General features: G+C 41.0%; 1 protein-coding gene across 1 annotated transcript; it reads left to right on the top strand.

Moving 5' to 3' along the window:
* Window positions 1–3902: 3902 nt before the first annotated feature.
* On the top strand, window positions 3903–18459 carry naa30 (N-alpha-acetyltransferase 30, NatC catalytic subunit). Its single transcript, XM_007893297.2, has 4 exons — window positions 3903–4631; window positions 11061–11184; window positions 14895–14950; window positions 16535–18459. Exons 1-4 carry the CDS (start codon window positions 3921–3923, stop codon window positions 16670–16672), a joined length of 1029 nt encoding a protein of 342 aa, XP_007891488.2. The 5' UTR covers window positions 3903–3920; the 3' UTR covers window positions 16673–18459.
* Window positions 18460–19777: the final 1318 nt, after the last annotated feature.

Raw genomic sequence — 19777 nt, 5'->3', positions numbered from 1 at the left:
AATAATTTGCCTATAAATAGTCACTACACCTCAACGTAAATCACATGGAGTAATTTTAACACTTCCTCCCAACATGAAAGGTGCTATTTCAAAAGCAAGGATTATTATTTTAATTATTACCAGTACAGTATTCAGTGTTTAAAAAAATGTAACTAATAATCTGTATAACATTGTGCAATTGGAAAATTGTAGAGTTGGTATTGAACAATAAAACTAATCTTTCTACTTGATATAGTGCATCAGCAAAATGTTTCAAAGCACAAGATTTTATTGTAAAGTGTAGTGACTGTATTTTATTTATTATGTAGGTGAATGCAACAGGCAAGTTACACACAGCAATGTTCCACAAACAGCCAAGAAATGAAAGACAAATATTATGTGGACAATAACACTAGGAGAAACTCCCTTCTCTGGGATCTTTGACTTCTTGAAAAGGCAGATGGGACTTCTCTTGTGATCTTGTTTTCTGACCTGTTTAAATAGCAGCTGAAAAAGATGAGTAACTGAATGAAGGGGAAAATGAACAGTGTAATTCATTTACTTTAATATTTGAATTCAGTGAAAGCAAAACATAATCAATTACACTAGGGGGTAAAAATGATAAGCGAGAAGCCAAGGTGAATGGATGAACAAGCAGAATTGCTGTGAATGCACATCTCAAGTGGGAATACTCCATTAGTTATTAATGCTCCTGAGAACATCCATATCATTCCTACCTTGTCAAACACAAGAATGACACATATAATGCAATAACAATTGAAGTAGTTAATGTTTTATTCATTTTGAATCTTTATTGCTTTACAAATATGCACACATGCCCTTATCTGGTTACATTGACTGCAATGCAGTTGAAATGCCAACTTGTTCAACAGAATGTCATAAAACAAGTCTCCTGTTTTTTTTTAAATCAACACAAATCAATTTGGAAAAACGCCAGAGTGCATTGCATAATCAGATAACCTCTCCTGCAAATTTTCTAATTTAAGTGGCAACCTGTGACAAATGATACATCCGGGAGAATATATAGAGGTGGAATCCTATGGCACTGTGAAAATCAACCATCAGAGAGTATCTAGTTTCTGATACCTGCCACTCAACATCCAGCAATTGAAGGATGCTGACCTGTTTGCTGTCCTCTTATCCTTCCACACACACACACACACATATATATATATATACACACACATATACACACACATATATATGCACTGTGCACATCAATAAACAGGTACACATTACCACACCCATGCTCCACGCACGTGTACATGCACAATACATACAAATATAGATACAACCACACATGCAAAGGCATACAAACCATACATACATGAATAGTATGCACAAAATACTTTCACACACAACAAACTCACACCTACAGATTCACTTGCATTCTCTTGCAACTGCCATAGATTAGTTGGACTGAAGGACCTATTTCCGTGCAGTACAATACAAAATTACATTTGTTTAGCACCTTTCACGTTGGGAGGATGTCCCATACTACTCTACGCAACCGATTTTTACTCATTATTCTTTGCAATAAAGTGTCCCCATTACTGCTATCATTACGCCATAACAAAGGAAAATGTGACTGGTCAACTCTTAAAGCTCTTGCACACTTTCAGGACATTCACTGTTAATCGACCACCACACCCACCTTTTAGTAACTCTTTCAAGGTCAGAAGATTTCCATTCTTTCAGCCTTCTGTTGCATCACATTCAGGTTAGTCAAGCTTCAACATCCATTTCAAAACACTTTATCATATGCATTGTCTCTTGGGCACCATTGACTGCAATCTTGAAAGTCCACTTAGTGGGGATGAGGTAAGTTTCATGCAATATTTAGTACTGTGAATCTACTGGAAGATAAATATTATAATCTTTTGCAAATATGACAGTACAATACAAAATGCTACTTCAATTCTGTGTAGCACAGCACAAATGTATCACGTAGCTCCACCACCACAATGTGCCGATGTGTTCGATTTATAACAAAAGCAGAGAGGAAGAAAGATTTTCAATTACATTGTTCGCCCTTTTCAGATCATCCTTCCTCCTTTGCGCAGAAGCCAGAGACCTGAAATTCTGCACTGTAGTGGGGCAAAGTTCATAGATAAGATTTTTCCAAAGAGCAAGGCTTGCCTGCAGATGTTCCATCTAACAGTATGAAACTTGGCAACAAACTCAGTTGCAGAACAGATATTTAAAACATTACTTGTTTAACTTAGCGTTGCTTTCCTGAAAATCTTCTAAGTAGTGTGACTGTCTCAAAGGAAAGGACAGCACAATGTGTACCCTATGTTTGGGGTGATTTTCTACAATTTCTTAATTAGGAAATCTTAAAGGGATGCTGCATCTGGCAACCAGAAGTAGGTCACTCATTTCACACCCACTAAGAGGAACCCTGTTCTGAAAAGATGTTGCGCAGTCTTTAAAAGTCCACCTGGACAGTCAGAATGGACTTCAATTTAAGGTCTCAGTTGAGTGGTGCGTCAATTAAGACTACAAGTTCACAATTTAGGTTAGAAACGAGCACTTCTGTGTGCTGACAATTGTGTAACGTGGATTGGCTGATCGCCTCGACTGTCACAGTTGGGATAAAAAAATGTTTATAGAAAATAGACTGCAAAACGATTTCAGATGGAACCTCCAGGGGCAGCTCTATATAGTTTGAGTAGGTTCCAATATGGAATAGGACATTTTGCCTTTGAACCATAACTCAGCTCATCGCCTCCATCTTGGATACACGGCTCCGCCTCCGAGATTGAGCAACATCGAGTGTTCAATCACACAACGCGTCTTTGGCATAATAAAGGCAGCAACGGGCAGAGGGGAGAGAGAGAGAGAGACACTCACACAGAGACACTCGCAAACACACATACAGAGGAGAGAGAGAGAGACAAACACATAGAGAGACGGAGACAGACACTCACAACAGCGAGGCCTCCGCGTGGAGTGAAGGCCGCTTCCCGCTTGCGACGCACCGCGCGTGCGCGTCCGGAGCCGCCGCCGCCGTCGCCCCGCCCACAGTGACGTCGGGTAATCAAAACAACCGGCAGAGGCTCCGGGCCCAGAACCTTCCATGTTTAGCGGGTTGATAGCGGGTGCTGTTTATAGCGGATTCCGCGGGGGAGGGGAGGGGGGAAAAAACATGTCTATCGGCCCAGGTTATAAGTCTGACGCGTTCTGTCTTCATCATTTGCACACACATACGTGATCGGAGGTGATATGATACTCCCCGCCCCTCCCACCTTGTCTCTCCCTTAGTCCGGACCCATCCCCGTTCATGGTCGCGAAGGACATCGTATCGTTGCTGCTGTGAAGCGGTTCAGGTTCCCCCCCAGATCCTGTCCCAGAGGCGAGGCCCCGGCCTCCCCTACCCTCCCGGGGGCGGACACACACACACACACACCACCTGCTATATTTAACTTCCCAGCGGCGTCCGCACTTTTCCGAGCAACGCGGCCTTTGCGGTGTGGAAGCCGTTGGTTGATGATGATGATGACGACGACCACGACGGTGGTGGTTTTTTTTCCGTCCCGTTTCTTTCTAGAACCTCCTCTCGCCGTCGCTCGGTCGAAGGTTGACGTCGTAAAATGACTCCCAGCCTCCCTCCCTCGCGGGGCGGTGACTTTACGACGGCGTGACGTCGCCGGGGCAGCACTTTACGGCCGCCGCTGGCCTCGAGTGACGGTTGAGCGCCGCCGCCGCCTCCGCTCAACTCCTCGCCTCTCGGCCGCTGTTGGTGTCGGGTGCCGCCTGACAGGGGCCGGCGCGGGAATGTACGGCTGCTGAGAGAGGTCTCTCTCTCTCCTCCCCTCCCTTTCCCTCTCCCCCACCCCCTCTCCCACCCCCCCCCCTCCCCTCCCATTCCCCTCCCCGGGCTCTCGCCGCCGCCTCTCCGGCTTCTCGGTATTTAGGAAATGTCCGATCTACCGCCCGGGCCTAGCGTGGTGTCGCCTTCGACCGCCGCCCTCAACCACTCCGGGGCTTACCAGCCGCTGGTGGGCGGCCCGGGCCCGCAAGGAGCTGCCTACGCCGGCACAGCGGGGCAAGGATGCGCCGAGGAAGAGAGGCCCGAGCCGGGCGCTCACCTTATCACGTACCCGGAGACGAGCCGAGGGAAGAAGGGCGTCCCGCATCCTCACCGGCCTCCGCCTCCTCCTCAACAGCAGCAGCAGCAGCGGCTCCTGAACGGCTGCGTGGCCGAGCTTCACTACAAAGCGGATCGCAGAGGCCGCCTCTCGTGTGCCGAAGGCGACGCCGAGTTGAAGGCGGCGCTGGTTGGACTGTCGCCGCCCGAAGGCAGGAGGAAAAAAGCCGAGGCGAAGCACGACGAGAACCAAAGGACTGCTGAGGTCTCCGGGCCCGGCCCCGAGCACCCGGCGGACGGAATCGAGCGGCGACTCGGTGTCAGCCCGGAGGACGAGGAGGAGGAGGAGCACCAGCAGCGCCTGGCCGCCTCGGTGGCCGCTTGTAGCTTACAAGAGGCCGACAGTATACGATACGTGGGCTACCAATCCGAGTTACAAATGCCAGATATTATGCGGTTGATCACGAAAGATTTGTCTGAACCTTATTCCATATATACCTATAGATATTTTATTCACAACTGGCCGCAGCTTTGTTTTCTGGTAAGTGTGAGATTGGGTGCGAAAGGAGGAACTGTGCGTTTGACGGGCGGAGAGGAGAGAATCGGTTTATAAGTTGTGTGATTTACTGCTCGCTACAGGTCGAGAGGCAAATCCAAAAGTTATGTGGTCCGCAGCACGTTGCTTCTGGTCACATTGGGTATGTACTATAAGTACAGAAGAAGAAGTGGCAGCGCATGCCTTGTGTGCACTGACGTCTCTTTTACCTTCCAGATGGGGAGTGTTGAATGCGTTTCTCCGTGTGCTTGTGTACTGTATTAAGGCAGCTTGCGAAATACAACATGGCATTTCTGATCATTTTGCATTTCTAAGCTACAAGAGTCTGCCTTTGCTGGAGGTTACCATGAGGGGCGGTACTTTAACACCCGTTTGTCAGTGGTCGCTGTTAATTGTCCTGTCCGTAGGTACTGTACACGTTTGTTTTTTTTAAGTGTGAAAATTCTGAATTTTGAGAACTTTTTTTGACAGCATAATTAATGCGTCCTTGTATTTGTTGCTTTCAATCTAACTATCTTATACACTAATCTAAGCTTTGGTTAAAGTGAGGGAGACCATTTGGGAATGTCTTTTGTTTTTTGGGGAAAAAACAAATTAATGCACTACAGTTATATAACGAGTTAGAATTGGACAGAGTTGCATTTCACCAGATGTATCACATTTGCAGAATAACCTTTAATGAGTTCTTTAAAACACAAAACATAAAAGTATGGCTGACCAATGTGGGAATAACCCTCAGGGTTATCTAAGATATCAGTTATTATATCCACTACATGGTAGAAATTAGTAGAACATTACTGTGATTCAGTGAAAAGCTTTTCTGTGACCTGGAATGATTGAATGAAGCTGCTTGTTTTCTGAAAGTGTAAGTGCATTAATAGTCAATTTTGAGGACTCTACCAGCAGATTTTGCTCCATTATAACCATCTACAGTATATATAATTTTAAAACTATTTTGATCGATCACAGTAAGATATATTTTTGTGCAAAATTACTAAAGTAGTTTTAAGTTTTCACTTGGGTATCTTACTAGCTAAATGGTCTGTCTGACTGTGTAGCTTTAATTCCAATGAAGGTTGTCATTGGAGTTCGTAAAATTAATACTGAAGATGGGTATATTTTTCTCTCTTTTCACAGCTAGTGTAAAATGAAAGCAACACTTCAAGATTCTTTAAGATATCAGATTTGCAATTACCTTTGCAAAATCCCTGTCAGAAGATTGCACATCTATTGTTAATGGACAACAGCATACTGTCAACTTCACAATAGAAATTCTAACATTCTCACAATCCTGTTCAGAATGACACTAAAGCTTTTTCTCCCAAATTGATGGCTTTTCAGATTGAGAACAGTCTAAAATGATAATTTTAAGACTGAATGTAGTTGGATGGACCAGTGAGAAAAAGCACCACGTGGTGGTCATTCGTACCAGAAGTTAGCAGGTTCAGATCCTGCTCTAGTTGTGAAATTGCAACTTTGCAACAGCAATTTAGTCCATAACTTTTCCTAATGCACCACAAGAGATTATATTTTAAATATGCAATAAAAATAAATGATGTTCCATTTTAATTCACAGCACATTATTTCTTAACCATTGCACAGTTTGTCAAATATTTCACCAAGAATCCTTAACATGCAGGAATTCTAGCTTCTATGTTTATCCAGCGGGTAACCGAGCCTTACAGGTGAAGATCCTTGATCTCTGCACTGTTGGTTGGTTGATTGATCTCAGTTAGGGCGCAGTTGAAGGACCACACTTTCCCTCAGTGCCGCTAGTTTAGGAGAAAGTCAGCTAGGGTTCCTCCTTGTAGGAATTCAGAAAGGCTTGTTGAATATTCAGCGAGAATAGGATCGAACTTGGCTTTGAGGCTACAACAGTTGAATAACATTCCAAAGCTCACTGTTTAATTTTTGGATTTGAATAATGACCACTGCAGCAATGAATTAGCAAGGCGCCTATAGGTGAGGGGAAAGGAGGAAAAATGCTAGCGAGACATTCTCTTGCACTGAATTCTGAGGTTCTGTTTACTGTTTGACAAGATGAATAGGGATAGTCCAAATGACTTGTTCTTTTGGTGCTTGAAAGTGATTTGGAGTTTTTTGGGGGCAGGCAGCAAAGAGCCCTTTTGGAAATTACTGTAAGATCTACTGTAAAGCAGAGTAATAGCTGCAATATAATGAACTTGTCAAGCTGTTCAATGAGAAATGTATATAGCAAAAAATAACTGGAGGGGGTGAGATATTTATCTGATCTGGTTGTTCCAATCATACATTTATGCCCATTTATCCTTTATTTTCAATAACAGAAGCTGATCAAAACTCAACCTGCATTTATCGAGAGCAAGTGGTTAATCTTGTGCAAACTTAAGACTGATTCAGCTGTGGATTCAGCTGTTGCTTCAGGCATGTTGGAACAAAGTATGTTTCTTGTGTGGATTTCTTCTCTCTTTCCCCTGTGTTGACTTTTTTTCTTTCTACAGGGGTACTGTTCAATGGGTACTTATTGCTGGCTGATATCTTGCTCAAATTTGTGAGTGAGCCTCAATGATTAAATGTTGATGTGCTATTCAACCCTGGTGCAGTCAAGCTTGATAAACCAACATCCACATATGTATGACTTCTAGCAGGATCTATTGGTGGGGTTGCTACTAAATAGTAATCAGGAGTGGAAGCTTTAACTAAATTGTCTTTCTCATTTGGATTACTGAGACCAATTGTTCAATATTTGCATTTATTATAGTGCCCTTCACACAGGGCAACATTCAGATTGCAGATTCCAACTGCTGCTCCTGACAGATCAGCTAGCTCAACCCAGACATGGATTTCAGTCACGATTCCAGTCGGCAATATACAGTGACAAAACAGCACAGCAATTCACTATGTGCACAGCTGCTTGCTGGATGAACGCATTGAGTTATTGGTGGAGCTAGGACTCTTGAATTTTAAGTGTTTGTGGGTGAAGGACATTTAAAAAAGGTGTGGCATTTATGAAATTGCACGCTGCTAATTAAAGTGAAATATCAATCATTTTCATCCCTGTTATTGTGCATTTGGAGAATCTCAGTGATCCTTTGTGGTGCCACTCAGTAACACTAAGGATGGAATTGATGATGCTGCTTTGTCACTGTTTCACAAGGCAAGTAAAATGTTGTCTTTGGGACTAGTACAAAGGTATGTTTTATGTAGTTTCTTTAGCAATAGCCACAATGGATGTTCCATTGAGGGAGCTGGTCCATTTTAGGCCCAGCAAATCAAGAGAGTCCTTGTTTTAAAAAGTAAATAGCAGACAATAAGACCACAGAGATTTGCTCCGAGTGACTCATGGTGGTAATTTTCTACAAAGAGGATATGACCTGCCAACTATGGCACTTGGGCTTTCTGATCTCAGTCACAAGGTTATAAATTTGAGCCCCAACAGTTTAATTCTCGTTGAAATGCATTTCTAAACATTTGGTGTGAGCAGTTTTAGTTGGCTCATGCCATAATGAGCAACTTCTCTTCTAGTTTTTGTGGGACTGACCAAAGCCTTGAGTACAATGAGTTGCATGGTAAATCTTGGAAATATTTGCACATAATAATCCTTGCATTTGATATAGCATATTGAGAAGTCCACAATTGGGGCTATGTCTATGTTTCACCCACCAAATACACAGTGAATCCACTTTAAAATATAGTTTGTGAAGTGCTTTGAGATGTTTCAACAACATAATGAGGCACTATATCAAATGCAAGGATTATTATGTGTAAGATAGATTATTAGAACTTTGATAGGACGTCTCAAACTGCTTCACAGGATTTTACTGTGAAGTAGAGTGATTGTATTTTTGTAAACATGCACGCACCCCTTGTTCTTTCAGTTTTCCCTGCCCCTCTAGGAGGAACTGAATCACCTCTTTTCTGAGGACTGTGTTTTAAGCTTGCTTGCCAACATACTGTACCTTGTAATGGCAGCTGACTGAATAATGTTAGTGTTTGTGGAGAGGTGGGTGTTCTGAGGTGATTTGTGATGGAGCTTGTGAGGATGTGTGTGAAACAGTTGGAGGGAGCTGGTACAGAGAAGAACACCAGAGTTGCACAGAACAGGAAATGAATCAGAACTAATGAGTGAGTGCATTTTTAAACACACATCATCCTCAACTCCAGTACTAGTTTTTTGTGGGATAAATGATCTTGTATATTTCCTCTTTACGTATTCCCATGAATTATAGTATTTCCTCTTTCTACATTCCCTGGGTTATAATATTTCTTTTTTTCCATATTCCCAGGGTTATAGCACCAGCATAATAGTTGATCTACCGGTTTTGTTATACTATACAATGCAAGCTTGGTCTGATTTGAGGCTGATAGGCCCAAGTATAAACAGAGAACTTTACATATAAAAAAAACTTATGACAATAGTCTGATCTGTGATCATTCATATTATGTGAACATTTCTGGAGAGACGATTTATGCCTATCTCTACTAGACCAGTTGATGAGTTAGCAGTGGGCTGATGATTATGGCAATGTGGCTGGGAATGATAAACCAGTAACTGCCTATCTGTAGCAAAAGCTCATCACCATAATCTCACATGCACAAGCTGTCTTTTTATTTACAAACTTACATTATATAGATCGCCTCCAGCAAATACCTGTGAGGCCCAGGGAGTGCATTTTTAGTTCTACTTCATCGGCAGATCATTTGTCACTAATTATCGCTTCTAGTTTCTTAAAACTTAATTTCTAGTCTTGCTATTTTTACTGCACTGGCTCGAAGCCAGTTTTCACTGGAGCTGACTCCATTTTTATTGCAGCCGCCTTTTTCTACATTATTTTAACTTAAGTAATGATTTGATCAGAGGTGTGGGTTCCAGCCCTGCCCTTTGAACTGATATGTTGCTGGTTTACAACCTAGGTATCCAATGGTGTACTGCTCATAGCTCTGTTAGCAAATTCTTGTCCAGGACACTGGGTGTGCACCTATGTTGGGAGCTTTCCACCTTCAGGCTTGCAGTTACTTGTAGCTGTTCTGCTTTGTCAATGGAGAAAATAGAGGATGCAACAAGATCAGTGGAATATGATTTAGATTGGGCTGTCCTAAGACCATCAGTTATAAAACATAGCACGTTCTGTTTATACTGTGTTTAAAGTGAATTGAGTGAAGAATATGTTAGTTAATGAGCGATTTAAACCATAATGGTGCATTGTATCCCTCTGTGGCTTGGTTCCAGGTAGCTGGGTTAATTTACCCTGAGCTTAAGCTGCTTATAGTATGAATGATTTCTGGAAACAAACTTTCGAAGGATAAGTAGTTTCAACAACTGCATATCTTTCTGAAATATGAATAAGTGTTGAATCTTGGTGTAGGGTGTATGGTGCAATGCAGGTAACTCAAATCGGAAATTTCGGATTGGGTGGACTTCTTCTTTTAAATGGAGGTACACAGTTTTATGAAGTAACTGAAAATGTTACTTCCAGGCAGGGCGAAACCTTGGGCAAGTTTCCTTACTCCACACGCCTAATAATAATCCCTCCAAAAACCCAAAACAATAATTAAATTGGTCATTTTCAATCTACGACTGTTTGTGGGACATTGCTGTGCGCAATTGGCTGCCGCGTTCGCCCACAAATATACAGTCAATTCACTTTACAGTGTGTTCTGTGAAGCGCTTTGGGACGTCCTCCTGACGTGAAAAGCGCTATATCAAATGCAAGGATTATTATTATTAATGTGCTCTCTTCAATAACTTAGTAAAGGCCCATTTCTGCAGCAGTATCTGTTCTGAGGATCTGATCAGGTCTTCAGTAGAGAGGTGTAGAGCCTCAATCCCCACCGCACATTGTTGAAGAGAGGAAAATGAGTTGACAGTCGGGCTCAAAATGGTGAGGGAAGCAAGCAATCTGCATGTAAAAGTTCAAGTGAAACTGTTTTCTTATCCACTTAGAAAGTACATTAGAAAGTAAAAAAACATAAGTCTAAAATTTCTTGAGGTGATCCGTCTAAATATTGGAAGAACTGTTACCGGTTGGTCAGTTGTATTGTTCATGGTTGGTAAGGGTCGTCACTGAATTTGTATGGATTAAATAAATGCCTTAAAAAAGGACTAACATTTGTGTTAAGTATGGCAATGCAGACAAAGCCACAGGATCTTTAACATCTGCCTGGACAGGCAGACAGGACCTCGATTTAACGTTCCATTCAAAGGACGTCACCCCCGACGGTTTTTTCATAGGTAGTGATGTAAAGTCCCTCTAATGTTAAATCGATGCACCGACAGTACCCTTGACCCTTGGTTTTCAGTACAATGTGTGGGATGTTGTTGTTCTGGTTCCCTGAACAGGGATTCCCTGATATCAAACTACCACTTGGTCTTTTATTTGGTTAATTCCAGATTTGTGTGTACAGCTAACAATTTTTTGCTTTTTTTTCCTCTAGGCTATGGTTGAAGATGAGTGTGTGGGTGCCATTGTCTGCAAGTTGGACATGCACAAGAAGATGTTCAGGAGAGGATACATAGCAATGTTAGCAGTGGACTCCAAGTACAGGAGAAAATGCATCGGTGAGATATTTGATAATGACTAGCTATGTGAAATTCTTTTTTTTTCTACATGCATGGTAGATTTACAACTATAATTAGTGGAGTCCTGTAGCTCAGTGGTTAGAGCACTCGCTTTGCAAGCAAGAAACCTGAGTTCAATTCCAGGCAGGGTGAAACCTTGGGCAAGTTTCCTTACTCCATACGCCTACTAATAATCCCTCCAAACCAAAAAAAAAATAATAAATTGGTCATTTTCAATCTACGACTGTTTGTGGGACATTGCTGTGCGCAATTGGCTGCCGCGTTCGCCCACAAATATACAGTCCATTCACTTTACAGTGTGTTTTGTGAAGCGCTTTGGGACGTCCTCCCGACGTGAAAAGCGCTATATCAAATTCAAGGATTATTATTATTATAGTGATTGAAGTCAGTTTCGCCACTGTAATGGCATCTTAACTTCCGTGTCTTCCACCACCACCCTTACCAGCAGAACTATCTGGTAAGTAGGGGTTCAATGTAACTTTTGAATGCTAAACCTTCCTTACCCCACAGAAAGCAATAATTGCTGCCTAATTCAATGTAAGTAGCAATCCTAACTATACCTGTATTATCTTTGAATTAATTATAAATATTTATAATCCTTGTATTTGATGTAGCATCAGGAGGACGTCTCCAAATACTTCACAGGAGTTTGCTGTAAAATGTAGTGACTCTGCATGTTGATTGCTCCACTTACTATATTATTCATCAGTAGTCTGCCCCAGTAATTAATTTACTGAGTACTTTATTACTGATCAGAAATTAACCCTTGAGAACACATATGCAAGCAATTTGTTTGTTGCAATTTCCCATTCGAACTAACATCCACAGAATTTGTAGGCATTGGCAACAATTTACCCCAGTGTACGAGTCAGGGAACTATTCAGATGTGAAGCCCTTTCCCACCCCACTCTTGGAAGAATGGCAATGTTATGTTAAATATTGTACTTGCCTAGTTATTTGACATAGAGAGGCTGCTTCTAAGCAGATAATTGGTAAATTGTATTAAATGTAGATAAACATAAGGTGCTAAATATTGACAACTTGAGAACAATGGTCATGCAAGCCTAGTGCTGATTGAGTTTCGCCCACGAAATATACGGTCAGTCCACTTTAGAATGTATTTGAAGCGCTTTGAGACATCTCAGTAATTTGATAAGGAGCTATATCAAATGCTCAGATGCTGCAATAGTTCAAAAATTGTGACTTGTCAATATAAAATGGCTAGAAATCTAAACACACGTTGAACTTTTAGCAATAATTGGAAATACAACATCAGTGTTAAAACCAAAATGAGCTGCCATCCAGTAGTAATTGAGTACTCACTCAAGGTAGTAAAAGGCTGTATAGCTGCAACTAATTTTGAGGTCAGTCTAATCCATTTCCTTCCTCTTGTATCTATCTACAGGGCTCTATTCTAACTTGTTCAGCCCGCACCCTTTGGCTAATTTCCCAACCTCTTCCACATGCCTGTGTCCTGTCTGAATTAATAATGAGTGGACACTGTTGTTTAGATTCCTTGTTCAGATTCATGCCCAACAGTAAATTGTGGCCAGATTTTTCTTCATTAGTTTTGTGCTGGTAGCATTAATATTTTCAGATATTCTATGCCTGAATACTTTTGGTAGTAAATTTCCGTTATTTAAACAAAGTTCTGTATGTAGGCACAGAAACTACTTGGAACAGCGATACTAATAATAATAGTTCTTGATATAGCTTCTTATTGTGCTGTCAAAACATCTTCCTGTCAAGCCTAGTGATTGTGTAGGCAAACAAAACTGCAATAAACTTCCTTCCCACCCACCATTGATTCTGTGTAATCCTACTAGAGAAGTCAAAAAGTTTCCCTTTTTCTGAAGATTCCTTGTTTTCTTAACGCGTTAAACCGTAGTCAACAACAACAACTTGCATTTATTCAGCACCCCTCACATGGGTTGGCGTCCCAAAGCGCTTGAAGGTAAAGGTTCCTGAACGTGTTTTTGCAAAGTCTATTTAATATTTGGGTCCAATTTATCATTCGCCTCATTGCAGTTTCCATTTGCAGTGCTGTCCTATCTTACCCGTATGTATTCCCATTCCCAGCACTCACTCACTGAGAAACTGTATTTGTAGCCGTACGTAAAAAGGTGGTGATATGGCATTTTGTTCTATAGTGACTGTCTTCATTCATTTGCACGAATGAAATTGAGGGATATTCCGATATCTAAATTAAAGGAATGAACTCTGCCAACGAGCATCATTCAGTGACTGTTCTAATACTAGGCCAATCTTACTGTGTACAGGGAAAAAAGAAATTAATTAAAATAACATGCCAAAGGACACCCATGTTTTTCTCCTATCCTACCTGTATGTATTCCTATTCCCAGCACTCAATATCTGGACCAAAATATATGCAGTAGAGTGGACAAAGGCAAACCCGGTGATTTAAAGCCATCAGATTTCTTTGAATTTGTGGTAATTGTGCCTGTATGTGTATTTTCTGATTATTTTTCTAAGGACCCATTGCCTTGCAATTTTTTCAGTTTTAAATACCAGTTGCCTGTCTCCTTTAGTGACTGGGCAATATGTCATACATTTTCAATTTACGTAGACATTTGTACGTCTTCCCTATTATTCTCATCACAGATCAGCTGTGTTTTGAATGACTTCCGCAATCTTTCAATACTGCCCTTTCCATCTTCTCTCTTCTATCCCCCCCCATCCCCCGAATGCCTGCTTTTCTGTTTTCACTTCCCTAATGCTACATTGTTAACGCTCATCCCACTGCTTCACACTTCTATTTGTGTTCTTTGTGTTGTTCCTAGTTCCAGATTGAAACAAAGTTACTGATTGAGCAAACCAACTCTTCCTGTCTTTTCACTGCTGCGTTGTCCCTACAGAATTGATGGTGGAGTGCATGTCCTTTAGCCAACTTGCTAATAAGATTCCTAATACCATCTCTAATACTGTCTCTGTGGCATCTCATACTGTAATCCTTCTTGCTTTAATCTACTGGTGTGTTTTTCGTATGTTAACAATCAACTTTGGCAATAGGCTATAGTGAGGTTCATTTCTGCTTGGTGGGGTGGGGGGGTGGATTTGATCATTCAATCCATGACTATTTGTGGGACTTTGCTATGCGCAATTGGCTGCCACATTTCATCCAGGGTCAATCCACTTTGCAATATATTCTGTGACGCTCCGTGAGACATCTCAATGACGCGATAAGGTGCTATATCAAATGCAATTATTACTATAGTTGTCCTGTACTTATGTAGTAATATTATCTCAATACAGTTTTAAGGTATGTTTGCAATTTTTTAAAAATAATTGTAAATCCTTTATTTACTTAAGGCTTTCCCGTTCTCCTTACACACTCCCACCTTCATATCTAGTGGACAGTATGCTTCCAGACCCCTGCCAGTTCTGTTCTGAAACACTTGCAAGATGTGTGTGAAAGCATCAATCTGAGACCCCTGTTGCCCTCAGTGTGAAAATGCCTTGTGTCCTCTTAGTGTCTGTATATCTATGTGCCTGAGCTCAGCACTTCTGTGCTCTCATGAATCTACATCCCAACATTCTGTCACAGAATGGATTGGTGTTGGATACCAGACTGCCTGAGTTTTGCAGCAGTTGTTTTTCTGTTTACTTTAAAATTCAGATTGCTGTATTTTCCAACTCTGTGGTCCTTACAGTCTCACTTTGTTTCACAGGCACAAATCTGGTGAAGAAAGCTATTTATGCCATGGTAGAAGGCGACTGTGATGAGGTACTATCTGTTACACAACCACTATGCCATTAACACACATCTACAACTATAATAATCTGATTCCAGTTTCATTACACTTTGGTTTTATATTCTCCTCCCCCACAGGTGGCCTCTGCTGTCATGTCAGACCTTGAGCTGATCTGGGCCATAGACCTAGATCGCTTCAAAGTCATCTCATTGGCACTCTGATCAGAGGTGAGGGGAAACTTAAGTGAGAGGTCCTACTCTGTATTTTGGACCAGCCCAATGTCTGAAGGTGCTCCATGCAACCACCTTCACGAAAGATAACAAATTTCATTCATTGGAAGGGATTTGAATTGAAATACAAAGAACCTTCAAACACAGGAGCTGAAAAGGCACACTCCTCAGAGGTGTGCAACCCAGAGATATTTCCTTTCTCTCCCCCAGCTGATCTGAGGATGTGACTTATCTCATAGTGCCAAAGCTTCATTGTAACCAATCTTGTGGCACAAAATTTTTGGAAATTTAAAAATCCTCAATGTTGCCGTTTTCCGCATGGAATTGGCCAGAGTCATCCCAGCTGGAGGGCTGGCTGCACTGAACACTGTTTTCAGTCAGCACAGAAATTTGAGAAATGCTGGGTTTGCAGCATTCCCACTTTGTCCTGTGTCAATCTCCTGCACTTCAGCACTTTGTGAATGAGCATGGGGATAAGCGCAGGAGGCACAATCCTGCTGATTTACAGCTCGGCTGGTAGATTTTTTTTAAAAAAATTAGCACGAAATGAAGGTAAGTTTTAAACTTCAAAGGGGTAGTCATGTATTTAGTGTGAGCTACTTGAGCTACAGAGGCTTGACTTTCTGAAAGGTTTGATGCACTGCTGTGAGGGGAGGTGTTGCCCTTTACCCACGTCCAGGAATAGCCGCAAGATTTGGGGCATCAAATTGCAAAAGATTCTCTAGGCAATGGCCACTGAACCAGTTGGTGATGCCCATCCAGACAATTCTTAGGTGTAGACTGACTGCAATTTTTTATAAAAAGGGAGACTTTTTTGGTTTGGGCGAGGAGAGAGAAATATACTTTACAGCTCGCAGAATTCCTCAATTTATAATTTATCTGATAAATGGGAAGTACTGGGGATACGTGCTCAAAACCGTTTTTCTACATGTATAGAGTAACATTTTGTGTGGAATTCTCTTGAATAACAAATTGCACGTATATAACATGCTTCATGCGGGCAGCTTCTCAAAACGCTTAATAGTTTAAGGCATAATCTCTAATAATATCTTTAACTTGTCTGTCAAATATTACGTTTATGAAAGTTTAAATATTTTGTTGCACATTTTTATGATCTTGTTAAAGAGGCGCCTTTTAATATTGTATTCCACAAATAACCTGCATTCAATCCTACCATCTTGCTCCCTCCTTCCCCATCTTCGGGTCATGCCTGAAGACCATCTTCTTCCACCGTGCTTACGGTCACTTCCCCCCTTAGATGTCTAGCTCCACCATTGTTAAGCACTCTGAGATGCTTCCCTGCATGAGGGGGTGCTGTATACATGCAACTTGTTGTTGTTCTAAATCTGGGTTTTGTTTTCTAAAACTTTCTTTTTGTACTTTTAGGTTGTCTTAGAAACGGAAATCACAAACAAATCTGCTCTGAAACTCTATGAAAATCTTGGATTTGTGAGAGACAAAAGGCTGTTCAGATATTACTTAAACGGAGTTGATGCACTGCGTCTTAAACTGTGGCTACGTTAGTAAACCAGAAAGAAATTCAAAAATGTGTCCTCTTCGTGCATGCAATTTTTTACAAATTGCTTTGCAACAGGACCCTCTAATTTCCATGCGGCTCTTATCTGTCTGTGTCTCATTGTGTCACACACCTTTGCAGCACTATGGCATGGCGCATTTGTGCTAAATTAAAAAAAAAAGTTTTAAAATTGTCAAAGTATTCAGAGGATGAACTGTGGTATCAGAAAGATGGGACTGTTATCTGAGATGCACCATTTCAGTGATTGGGGAGAAGGAAATATCCCCCTCCCCCATACATATCCATTTGGCTATAGATTGCGGTAGGGTGCCATTCAAAGGGCCTGTTGGTGAAAATCACGTTGACGGGTTTCCAGAAAACTTGTATCACAAGATTCCTCTATCAACTGCAACAACTTCATACAGAAAATTGCCAGATTAAATTTTTCTCAAACAGCACTGTTTCTGTTTTCTTCCCTGCTCCTTTCCTCTTTCCCCCTCCCCCACCTCCACTCCCCTCCAAAATATTTTGTTTTTCCTTTATTGTTTTAAGTCTTGGTACCTCAGAGGTCAATGATTGACGAAAGCACATATTGTAGAGGTTGTGTGTATATGTGTGAGCGTTACAACAAAAAATAACAGTGAATCTGCTGGTGCCTGTATAGATAGATATATATGCATATATGTCTTCACTACTAGTTTGGAATGCACGCTTTTTTTTTCTTTTCTTGGACAATCTTCCAAGAAAGCTTCTGCTTTTTATTTGAACAATGGTTTAGTTTTTGGTGGCGAGTGGTTTCACGTTTTTAACATTATGATTTTAATTTCTCCTTTTCTCCCACATCCTCTAATCCTTTGAACAAAATTCAAAAGGGTTTCTTGTTTTGGGAAATATAATTGTTGCTTTGAGAGACAGGATAGAGGCTTTCCTATCGAGAAACATCCAGTTGCTGCTTATTTCTCCCCCCTCCCACCACTCCTTGCCCTTTGTGTACAGTGAATAAAATCTTGGCTGGATCTATATATGCACCTTTTGGTTTCAACCGAAGGAATTTTTAAATGAAAGATTGTGCATCTCTACATGATTTTAATCAGAGAAGATTCTTCAAAGTTGTGAAAGGCGGGGTTTCTTTTAAAAGTAATGAAATTGGACCATGTTCTGCTATCCAGTTGAGTATGCAAGCAGCTCAGCTGGAGGAACCTCGGGCCTGGGTTGCCTAAAGGATGCCATTTGTAAAGGACTTTGATAGAAATTCAAGGTGCATATTCCCTGACTTCAGTTCAGTATAATTTCTGTAAGCTTTCAGCAGCTGGGCTCTTGTTTTTTTTCCTCTCTCTGAAGCTGATGATTGTTTTCACCTACACGAGTGTTTGAACTATTTGGAGCTATGCTGCTTTTACATGGTTCAGAACTCACTTATTCTGCCTTATTTTCCACAAGAAGGGTAGACACCCACAGAACAATGAATCTGACACGTTCATCACCAGACAAGAGATTGGGAGCAGAGCACACTATTTGGAATGACTCCCTTCGGTTTTATGTAAGCCATGTAATTTTTAGTTTAAGGGTAGTAAATGAGATTGGGTAACTGTTCGATATCAGTGCTTTTTGGTCTGTATCGAATGATTGGACTGCAGTTCCAGTCAGTGTTTTTACTGCATTTCACTGGTGTCTCTGCTTCTCGTCTCTCAGTAAGCAAGACAAAAGCAACAGGAAAGGGTTAAATGGAAATTGCAAAAATGTTTGTAATATAACTCTGTAAGATGCAGTAAAATAAAGTGAAAAGTGGTTTTAAGAGTCGACAGAATTTTTATGCTTGTATTAAAAAAAAGTGTATGTGAAAGACTTTCAGAGAGGTTTGTACAGCGAAGGATACTGCACCTTTATTGGCATCTCAGGCATCATTTTTTCACAAGTCAAAGCACCACCTCTCAGGAGTTATTCAATGGGTGATCTTAAATTTTTAAGGCTTATAGTCTCAAGGATATGACTGGGGATATGGGGGCAAACATAACAGCCTGAACTGGAATGAGTCCCTTTTCTCAAACTTGTTGAGACTTGAGGTGGATAGATTTTTGTTTGGTAAGGGTATCAAGGGATATGGAGCACAGGCAGGTAAATAGAGTTGAGGTACAGATCAGCCATAACCTAATAGAATGGTGGAACAGGCTTGAGGGGCTGAATGACCTACTCTTCCTTATTGGGTAAACCACTGGATGGTAAAAATTCAGAAGTTATTTTGTTAGTAAGTCGCACGCACAACCAGTTCTTCAATACATTTTTAAACAAAGACTAAACAGCACATGCACAAAACTCTGAAACTGGGTCATTTTGAGTTTGGATACAGAGATGAAAGTAAACAGCACTCCAGATCACTTTGTACCGACAAACTGCTTCCAATGGTGAAAGTGTGGCCTAAAATGGTTATTAAAACGCCAAGTTGTAAAATTTATACTCGCACGAGTGCAATGTCCTATTTTTAAAGCAATGAATAAAAATTACCTTTTGAGGTAATTTTCCAAAAATACCATTAAATAAATAAATCTTTATAGAAACACTAGTCTGATAGTTTTCAATGCAATATGACTGACTATTCATGCACCGGCAGAGATGATGGACCAAATGGCCTTCCTCTGTGAAGGCCATACATTTCTATGGTTCTGTAGATCAAATGTGATTGTCCTCAGTATAAAACTGATCTGCTATAACTATAAACACTTTGTCTTAATTTATTTTGGGGGGATAGCGGTTTCTGCATTGTATTCCCCCCCCCTCACCCTAACTAAAATGTAATAATTCACACTAAAGGTTTGTGATTCATCTGGGTTCTACTTTTCAAAGCTAAATCACCCATTTAATAACAAGCTGGAAATATATGTGTGTGTTTACAGATATAAATGCTTTCAGCAATCACTGACATTGTGGAAGCTTGAGTGTAACACGCAGTCAAAACTAAGGATATCGTGATAAGTCACAAGCTATTTTGTGAAAGACCTCAAATCACCCCATAAAGGGAGCCAAATGGATCACTTTTATTTTTTAGTCTAGAGTTACATAGAGTGTCATTTGGGCAAAGTCTGAAATGCTATGAACAGTGTGTTAGAACTGTTTAA

This window comes from Callorhinchus milii, unplaced genomic scaffold, assembly GCF_018977255.1.
Source record: "Callorhinchus milii isolate IMCB2004 unplaced genomic scaffold, IMCB_Cmil_1.0 Scaffold9, whole genome shotgun sequence".
Classification (NCBI taxonomy): domain Eukaryota; kingdom Metazoa; phylum Chordata; class Chondrichthyes; order Chimaeriformes; family Callorhinchidae; genus Callorhinchus; species Callorhinchus milii.
The sequence above is the reverse complement of the archived record's forward strand: the minus strand, read 5'-3'. Positions and strand labels throughout refer to the sequence as shown.